The 10,127-nt window shown below is 34.6% G+C and overlaps 1 protein-coding gene and 1 pseudogene across 1 annotated transcript; one reads left to right on the top strand and one right to left on the bottom strand.

Moving 5' to 3' along the window:
• The first annotated feature begins 4,208 nt into the window (after positions 1–4,208).
• LOC119192581 lies at positions 4,209–6,013 on the top strand (annotated as a pseudogene).
• A 673-nt stretch (positions 6,014–6,686) lies between these two features.
• Positions 6,687–8,661, bottom strand: LOC119192580 (TBC1 domain family member 12-like; the record flags this gene model as incomplete). The annotated part of the gene is given in 1 exon segment (XM_037446392.1): positions 6,687–8,661. A coding segment is annotated over 1 exon segment (431 nt), but the record flags the coding sequence as incomplete, so codon positions are not given.
• Positions 8,662–10,127: the final 1,466 nt, after the last annotated feature.

Genomic DNA, 10,127 nt, shown 5'->3' with positions numbered 1-10,127 from the left:
TTGCAAGGAAACTATAAGAACATAAATCAATTTCTACGGTAATAGCTTTAGCTGTACAGTTTATTAATCTAACGATAATTAATAATGTTCCTGGCGTTAATACTTATGTATTTTACTGGAGTATTAAGTAAGCATTTTTTTCTACACTATCGATTTTTTAACTTTTATAGAAATTTCACATTTTTTAGTTAATTTATTTTTACATCTAGTTAATTGTATTAGAGTTACAAATCCGGGATATAGAAAAACAATTGTACTTTTAGTAATTTGCATGAAATCATCATCCACATAGAACGTACAAAAGCTCAAGTCACACTTTGAATCTCGTCTTTGTTTTGGGTTCCCATACGCGCATTAGAAACCGGAATAGAATGTTAATCAACATTTTCGTAAGTTTCTTAACTGTATCAATCGACGTTTCATCATTGAATAAGTTATCGAAATCGTAAAGCTGTACCGATCGCGTTGTCACATTTTTTGTTACATTGCGTCTCACCGGTTTTTTAATCTTATGACACGGTCATCAGTCATTCTCGATGATGCGACGTGAATGATAATCAAGTTAGAATTTGATACCTAAGTATCATTATTTTTTGCTGACTCTCATTCACGCTGGTTTTAATATTGAGAAGTATTCAAATACCCAAGGAGGTATGACGTCAGGCCAGGGCCATCGTTAAATCAATATGCTATCTACTTATAAAACATGAACTGACCCCTCGTAAACGGCACAAGGGTGGGAAGATGTGAATTCATATAATAGTATTTTCAATATACAACTCTTGGATGATAAGCTCGGTCAATGTACCACTCAACGCAAAAGTAATTTATTTTGTTGTTTTCATGATATACAAATATCTATCTACATATTAAGTACCAGCAGTCATGTCAACACTATTTGACTATAAATACTTGCCCTTATTTTATATCTCGTAAAATGAACCTATCTTTGTTTAATTAGGTAATGAACGTCACCAAAATTCCCCAAACTGAAACATCGAAGTAAACAATCAACATTAACATGAGTCCGTTACCGCAAGTAGAAACATTCCAAACAATATCTGCTAATGTGTGTACTTATTGAACAGGAAGTATTAAATGACCCATTGTAATTACAGCTACTAACTATGTTCCCACAAGACGTAACCAACTCTACTGATGACGACATAATTACCCCTTTTGATTGTCACTCTGGCGTGTAGAAACACGATAATAACGACATGTCCTCTACTACATATACGCAGATAATTACTTAAAAAACATTTTATGGATTGTGGATGTAAACGCATTACTTGAACTCCTAAAAACAAGTGTGCCAAATACGGCACGGTTTGAATAATCACTTAGAATGAAAATCTCTCGCCGCTCTGTCAGAAAACAGGCTTTTAAATTCACAGAATGGCCGAGTTTAAAGAATGCCTACAGAAGCGTGGCACGCCGGTCGATTTTACATTTAAAAATAGTATGACGCACATATGGCCATAAGAGCGTGAAGTATCCAACAGTCGGCTATACAATGTATATGGAAGCCGTGAGCGTAAAAACGTTCTAAAATTTTTTCATTCAAAAATGAATTTTATTTTATATTCATGAATTTCATTTATAAACGTGAAATGCTTGAAGTTTTAATGAATTTGGAGACTGAGTATGGTATAACCACATTACAGGCAAAAAAGCTTTAACAATTGAAATTATAGAAGCTAAAAATAATCATCACTTTTTCTTCAAATATATCGACAGATTTTTTTGCTATCCCATCCTGACCGTTTCGGAGAAACGTTACACGGTTTGCATGTGCGAAACACGAGGAGTATCAGGTGTCTTGTATGCACTCTGTCGCCTGTCTTTTTCACACCAATCGGCTACACTTTATCATTCTCTACTTAATGAACATCTGTCCCTCGATATTAATGTTAGTCATCTTTATAAATAGTTATTCCGTTATTATAGTACAAAATCAGTGGGTTACTATAATATACTTTGGCTGTTAAGTTGGTGAGGTTCAACATTTGATCCTTCAGTAGCGAGAAATCAGTTTTTGTTTAATTGTCAATTGGAAAAACACGTGGTGGTTCTCGGTGAACCGCACCTGCATTCGGAGGCCTATCAGCTGCCCTACGGAGATTCAAGTGACTTAAACTTATGTGTGCACCTTAGAATATATCTTATGTTATTACTAGTGCGTGGTAAAAATCACCCATTTTTGCCACCTTTCAATAAAAGTCAATGATCTTGAAATTAAAACTACTAAACCAAATGAATCGATAAAAACAACTATTGGGATTTTTCAAATTGTCTGATGATATACCGCGACTTTAATTGTAACAAACCTTAGATAGATATGTGTAGAACATTAAATTCGCAATTTTTTTCTCGACTTTCGCACGCTCTTACCAATATATTATCAACGAAAGCATCGTAAACAAGCACGAGCAGGCGAGCCGCAGACAAAGAAAATATACCACCATTGAATTTGAAAGGCTTCGCGATATCTCATCTATTAACACGTCCAATGCTGCATCAATAGGGCTTCAGGCAATCGTTTCTTTTAAAAGCTGGCAATGTTTCCAAGGTATTCTCTAAGTTTAGGTACCAAAGTCAGATTGAATTGAAGACTTGAATCCACCATAATGTATTTCAAGGGCTTCGCAAACGATTCATAATGATGTGACCCATCCATTGCTGCATTTGCAAGAGCTTGCATAAAGATCTGTTTGATAAACTGGCAATGGTTTAAATACCTGAACGTCGAGTCCAAGGTTGTGATCGTGATGGAGGCTCGGGTCGTAGTGCCTTTGAAACTGGTTTCCCCGGTCATGGCACGGGATTGGCCATTGTTAATGCGATATTACGTATGCGGCCAGTTGCTGCGTTATGTCGTATTGTTTTTGAACCGGACTTTGTATTGCTGTTTTGTTTTCAGTTGTGTTAAGTTGTAGGTAGGTAATAACATAGGAACATTGAACTTTAAATCTGATAACATTAGAGTCATCATATTCTATTGAACAGCATAGTAGTCGTACAAATGCAAATCATTCTGTTTATAGCAACTGTCAACAAATATCTAATAAACTTCTTTATTATAATATCAGGCAGTTTGGTCCCTATGTAAAAAAAAACAAAGAATATTTTTTATAAGGCAATAAAGGGAGTAGTTCTCGGAATAAAGGTAATATTAGTCAACAATAACGAAGTACACATGTAGTTTTGAAATTCACTTGTTTATATATTGTATTCAATTCTGAATACAATAAAACAATAAATACCCAAATAGTTTGAATACATAACACAATCCGCGAATGACTTAGATTGATTGACCTGTATGGTTGATAACTGATAATACGGATTTCATAATCTGTTGTCGAGCGATAACGCATTATTTGCGTGTACTTCATTCACATCGCCGCTTGTATTGTGGCCACAAGGAGTATCGTAGTGTATATTTATGCGATAATACCGCAAGGTTCTTCCTTACAACAATGACGCAATGTTGTGAGTGTTTTTGATAGTGAAGACATTGAGATTAAAACAAAGTTCGACCCTTATTCGTCGCCTTAAGTAAGAAACGCTCGAACAAATGCCCTGGCAAACACACGAAGCTAATTGAGTGCTCGTATTAATTGGCGCGATCAGAAAATTGATCTTTTATTCGTGCTTATTCGCATCGCGTGTTCAACCGACGTCAACTAGCTGGTAGGTAGGGTTAATACCTATAGGTATTGAATATTCAAATCCTAAACGAAGCTTTCTAATAATAAAATAACCTAATAATTGTTCAAGCGCATTGGAGTTTATTTCCACTCGTACATATTCACGAGTGAGTGGTGGCGCGTTTACTAGGGTCATAATCCCGACATTTAAATGCACAGATGCAAGTTTATGTCCACAGTCCACACAGATAAACATAGTGTTGCATCAGTGCACGCCGTCAACGTCGGTAGCAGTTCAAAGACCCTTCATTAAATCACACAGAGGGAACTAGTCTTTACCGCTATGATAAAATGCCATAAAACACCATCAAGGAAACGAACATCTATTTATATCGCTGCGTCCCTTTCACACCCGAGTTATATAAAAATACAATCATAACCATCGAATTATAATGTAGTACAAACGTTGAATAAATCACGAAAACCGGTTCGGTGTTAATGCGGTAATTAGAAATCAGGCGGGTAAGCGATAAATAACTACGCGGAATGCGCATGCGCAGTTAAATTTTGCAAGTAAACATCCACAGTCGTTTGACATTTGAGTAAACAGAACCTCGCATCGCGACTGACATATCTTCAGATTTGAAGCTGGTTTTTTAGATATGTTACCCAAATCCATTTACCATACAATAAGGCACACATTGACGCATCACTTCCCGCGTGAAATACAAATTAATACAACATTACATCATCCTTTTCAGTAGCCTACGAGGTCAGGAATCGATAGCACGCGAATACCAATTGTTATTATTTTTATCGCAGGATAAAAATATTTAACGCTAATAAATTCACAGTGCGAGACGAGGACTAGCGGTAAACAAACGGTCGGAGAAAGCACGCCACAGCCGAGTGAAAGCAACAAACGGCAGTGCAAGTCGGACGTCGCGTCGTACGGACGGATATAACCTCCAACATGTCGTTTGTCATCGCGTCAGCTGTTGTTTTGACCACCGCCGCTGCTGTTTACTGGTATGTAAACAGGCACAAACCCCTCAAGCACATACTCAGCGAGTTGCGGTACACATTAGACATGCAGGGCGCCGGGGCGGGCGGCCTCATCGACGATTGGATCAATGTATGGAGAAATCGCGTTGTGTTGCCAGACGCGAGCAACAAAATCGCCGTTATCACCGGCGGGGGCCGCGGCATCGGCACCGAAGTTATCCGAGGATTGTTAAAGGCCAACATGCGCGTCATCATGGGAATAAGAAAGCCGGAAACTGAAGACGGTGTAGAAAGTCAGTTGGCTGTCAATCATTTGGGTCATTTCTATTTGACACATTTATTATTGCCAGCTTTAAAATTGGTGGGAGATTGGATCGACTGTCGAGGATCGTAAATGTGACTTCATGCGCGCATTATCCAGGAAAGATTTACTTCGAGGACATCAACATGAAGGAGCATTATGACACGACGCTGCTTATGCCCAATCTAAACTAGCGCAGGTGATTCAGCTCAATCTTTTATTTTCCTTATACAATAAATTAGTTTATACCATTCTCATGGCCTTTAAAATAAACATGACGTAAAAATACCATGTTGTGGAAAAGTACAACAAAAAGGAACATTAAGTTTTTGATATTATTATCTCGGTGTCATGTTATATTGATTAACATAGGTTAAAGACATTTAACTTTCTGGTTTTATCAGAGTCACTTTTAGATGACAACAACAAAGTAATCTATTCAAAGCATATTTATTATTATATATATAATTCCATATATATATATTATTATTCCATATATATATATAAGGCCCATAATTCCAGCAAACTTTGTTCTTAGCGTCTACAAGCATATTTTATTTTCTTAATTAGGTACTCAATGACCTGTTTTGCTCTCCTTAGAAGCAAATGACATTTAAAGTGGAAAATCTAGTATTGTTATACACCTGTTTACAACATTAATGTTTTTTTTCACAGTTAATGAGTTCGAGATACATTAACAAGATTCTAGAAGAGAACAACAGTCCAGTTAGAAGCTATGCTGTTCATCCTGGGATAGTCAACACAGATTTATTTGAAGGCACCACATTCCATAAACTGTTTCCGTGGGCTATGAAACTGTTCTTTAAAACACCAGAAAAAGGAGCAGTCTCCATCCTCTTTGCATGTTTCAATAAAGATTTAGAAAAGAAGGGTGGTTTATACATAAGTAATTGTATAGAAGGAATAAGCAATAGATTCTCGAAAAAGGCAGACTACCAAAAAAGACTGTTTGAAATATCTTGTCAACTTTGTGGTGTAGATGAAAATAATTTTGGTAGCGTTTCACCTTGAATAATTGTCTATAGCAATATTAATGTGTTTAAATTTTTTACTAAATATATTAAGAATAAATTTAAGTATGTTATACACTTTGAGAATTATTACAATAAAAGTAATTTATTTTTTACTATGTTGTTTTATTGTGCTCTGACCAAGAATATTTTTTTATAAGGTTTTAATATTAATTATAAAATACAGTCTGTTAAACATGTGAATCAAAATCGCATACATGATCAAACTTCTGTCTGATCCACAAGTGTTTTTATAGTTGGGTTTTGCTGGATAATATTGCTTGTAACCTTATAAATTTTAAAATTTATGAAATTTATTCTGATCTAAAGAAAGAAAATATTTTTTTTATTTTCTTTTGGGTAATTTCATTGCTTATATAAAGAAAAATAAGGACCAAAAGATTACATTTTTATGTTTGATACATTTGATGTGCGTGTTTTGAGATTTAAAACTAAAGATTTTGTTTATACTGTAAATGTAAATATTTAGTTCACATGTGGCCATGTTTATTCTCCTTGATATTTATTTTGAAATGAATTGTTCAATGGAATGACAAATTAGCCTAATTGTAACTTTAGTTTAAATGTCTATAATTCACAATTTATAAATCCTAATACAATAAACTCAAAAAAAATATTATTTATTGGTTTTTTCAAATATTTAATATATTTATGAAAGTAAGAGCCATGAAATCGTACCTGCTAAAAAATCCTGACAATCCTTTCTTCTTTAATTTTGTGTGGTCCTGTTCTGCAGAAGCAACATCAGGTACCTCATCTTCTTTAGATGCTCCTGACCCCAAAGAACACTCCGACAAGCTTGATACAGTGCTTGAGAATGAACCACCATCTTTTCCTCGCTGGTGACCATTGACACTACCCCACTGAAGGGTGCTTTTGGGCGAATCACTAGTATCACTTTTCTCACAAGTGGATATAGAAAAATTGCCTTCATCACTGAAACTGCTCTTCTTTGATAATTTATCAACGTCGTCTGCTGTATTTTCTGAAGATTTCACAATTTTTGGACTTACAAAGTGTAATTGTTTTGTTATGGGGTTGTATGCAAGTTGCATGTTATCCAATGCCTCGCTAAGACGCATCCCGCCTTTTTTGCACGGAGACGACATTGCGAATTCAAATATCGAACAACACAAATATGTTCAGTTAACGCATCCATTTTTATGGTCATTGTATGTATAAACAGCCATTATAGTAAATTAATTAATTAGTTAATTAAAAAGTCCTAATTATTGTCCTTGCACATTTAACACATGACAAAAACATAACATTGATAAGTTCAATTGTTTATTTCCCTTTTTTTTTTATTGTTGATAACGACAAACAACAATCTTCATATATTCTGCTAGACACAGTTATATTTACGTGATATTTTAGTTACAAAACGGATAATGAATACTGAAGCACAAGTAATTTTATTTTTTATTTCACTAAATCGTAATTATCTAAAATTAGAAACAAACACAAAACAACACACCCATTGCCTTTTACTTTCCACTGTAAATTAAATTTGACATTTGCTTCTTAGGGTTACCAACGTGTCCCCACCAAGCTCCACTACAGACTCGTATGTCATGACTTGTGACGTAAATATTGGTATAGTATTTTTTTTCTTACAAGTTACAGGATAAAACGTTTTGTGGAATTCTGTTATCGCAATAATATAAAAAACACATTAAGAATCGGAGTTCATTTTTAATTGTAATAAATAAAATGATGATGATGAAATAACACGAGACACAAATAACAAATCACGTAGGCAACATTTTTATAGACAAACAAAGTACTTAGACCTCAGCTTAAATAAACAAATAATGAAACACGTAAACTTTTCACTTTCAACACACAGATTTACTTATTATTTCAAAAAGTTTACGCTTAAACTGTGGGGTAAATTTATTACTTGCAATACAAAACTAAGGACTGTTTCCTGCGTTCGGAAACATCAATGCGTACGGAAATTTCACATCGTTTTATTAATGCTCATGATTTAATGAAAAACAAATAATTGTACGATAATCAAAATAGTTTATTCTCTCGTGTTTGCTCTACATTATAAACATTTGAATGTTTAAAAATATTTAATGGTCTTCACAATTCTTATTACTACAACCTCGAACGTCGATAATGGCTCGATTAAATTGTTTTATGGCCGCAATATATGAATTACAATTTATTCACCGAAAAATTAAATTTAACTTATATTTATCTGAAAATAATCGAGCCATATCACGGTTGATATTACTATTTTGAGATAATACAAAAATATATTTAATGTTATACGGTATTTATAACTATATATATATAATAAAATTACGCAAAATCGTTGGATCTACAAGACGTATGTGTTTACTTGCAATTTAAACAAAATGCAAAGCCGTTATAAATATAAAATAAATTATCAGCAGAACTTCTATAACTCGATAAAAAAATAAACAATATGTGTACTTGTGCTAAGTGAGCTTGTCATTTTGAACGAAACATATTTTATTGAGAAATAGTCCGAATTATAGAAATTCTAAATAGTCTTTATACACAATAAATAATCTTCCGCGTATTCTCAACTCTTTGGCTTTCCCGACGGACTGCTCTCAGGGCTTCTCAATTCCGGGAATAACTCCACTATACATAGGTCAAGTAAGTTGTACACCAGCTGAAACAATAAAACGTTTTAGAAATCTATACATATGTGACATATTTCTAATTTAACGATATCTATTTATATAAGTGTGGCTTCTATATGATGGAGAATATATATTTTTTTAAAAACTTGCCTGTTTGTTTAAGTGCGGCTTCTGTATGATCTCGAAGGCGTTGTGAACGGCGAGCGCGCCGGATCCGAGCCCGAGTGCAGCTCCAGGCAACGAGTCCATTAACTGCCGGCGAGCTAACTCTCGCTGGACAGCCGCGTTGTTGCGAGGCTGCGATGACTTCTTACCGAATAAGAGGCCTGCGCAGATGACGATATTATTAATTTATCGTAACGTTTATTAACATTTTTAACAAAATTTTAATGTTTTACTTAGGTGTCAATTATTTATATTATTTATAATAATGCATTTTGGACGCAATCAATTTATTCATCCGGAAACAAACAAGTGACGTTTTTGACAAAAGTGGCTAAAGAGTCAGACTGATATTTAGGTGATCAACTTATTTGATAATAAATATTTAATAATAATACTAATATCTGCCCTGTATTATATTTTTGTGGCATCCACAAAAATAGACTAATTTAGCATGATTAATCGGCAGTATTAATAATATTTTATGCACCAACATGTGTCCTATATTTTACTCCATCTTTCCTATATAGCCGATATTTGTCCAATTTCAACAAACAATCCCAACTCCTATCATACATTCGCGGAAACGGGTTATACAGAATTTTGTTGCACACACTTATGGGCTAATTTTGTTTCATATATTCTGGAGAATGATTAGAAATAGGACGAAAAAAAAATATTGCTGGCAGAATTTAAAAGTGACAAATAAGCATATTGAGAAATTAAATATAACACATAAATACAAAAAAAAAAAAACAACAAATCCTCTTATTCAGCTGAATGCCGTATTACTACTTAAAGAGTACTGCAACGCTGATTTTTGATGATAAATGTGGATCATTAATCGTACCTTGTCCGAGCCTGATGAGATGCGCGAGCCTCCGTTCATTCAACAGTTCCCTGAGCTTGGTGTTGAGGTACCGGTTGAACGCGTCGTCCAACAGCTCCCGGCCCAGGCTCAGCACGGACCCCACCACGCCCGACACGAACGAACGTGTGTTCAGTACCTTTATTACTGGAAGATATGTCGAGTTATTAGTAATTATTATTATCTTTCATTAACGTCCTATGTCCCCTGGAGGGGTCATTTCGATTGGTCTTGCGCTTCGCGTTTGATTTCCATGTATTCCCAGTTATTTTTGGATGTTTAGAGGTTTGTTAGAAGTAAATACAGAATAAGCAGAACGAATTTGAATGAAATTTGGCAAATAGATACACCATATCCTGGATTAACACATAGGGTAATTTTGCTCCCATGGCAAATTATGGGTTTTTCAATTAGATTCTTTATATAAATGGGAATGGGATCATACAAATTACGCGATGGATAGGT

The sequence above is a fragment of the Manduca sexta genome, unplaced genomic scaffold (genome assembly GCF_014839805.1).
Source record: "Manduca sexta isolate Smith_Timp_Sample1 unplaced genomic scaffold, JHU_Msex_v1.0 HiC_scaffold_2950, whole genome shotgun sequence".
Lineage (NCBI taxonomy): Eukaryota > Metazoa > Arthropoda > Insecta > Lepidoptera > Sphingidae > Manduca > Manduca sexta.
Note: the sequence above shows the minus strand (reverse complement) of the source record. Positions and strands in the feature narration are given on the sequence as shown.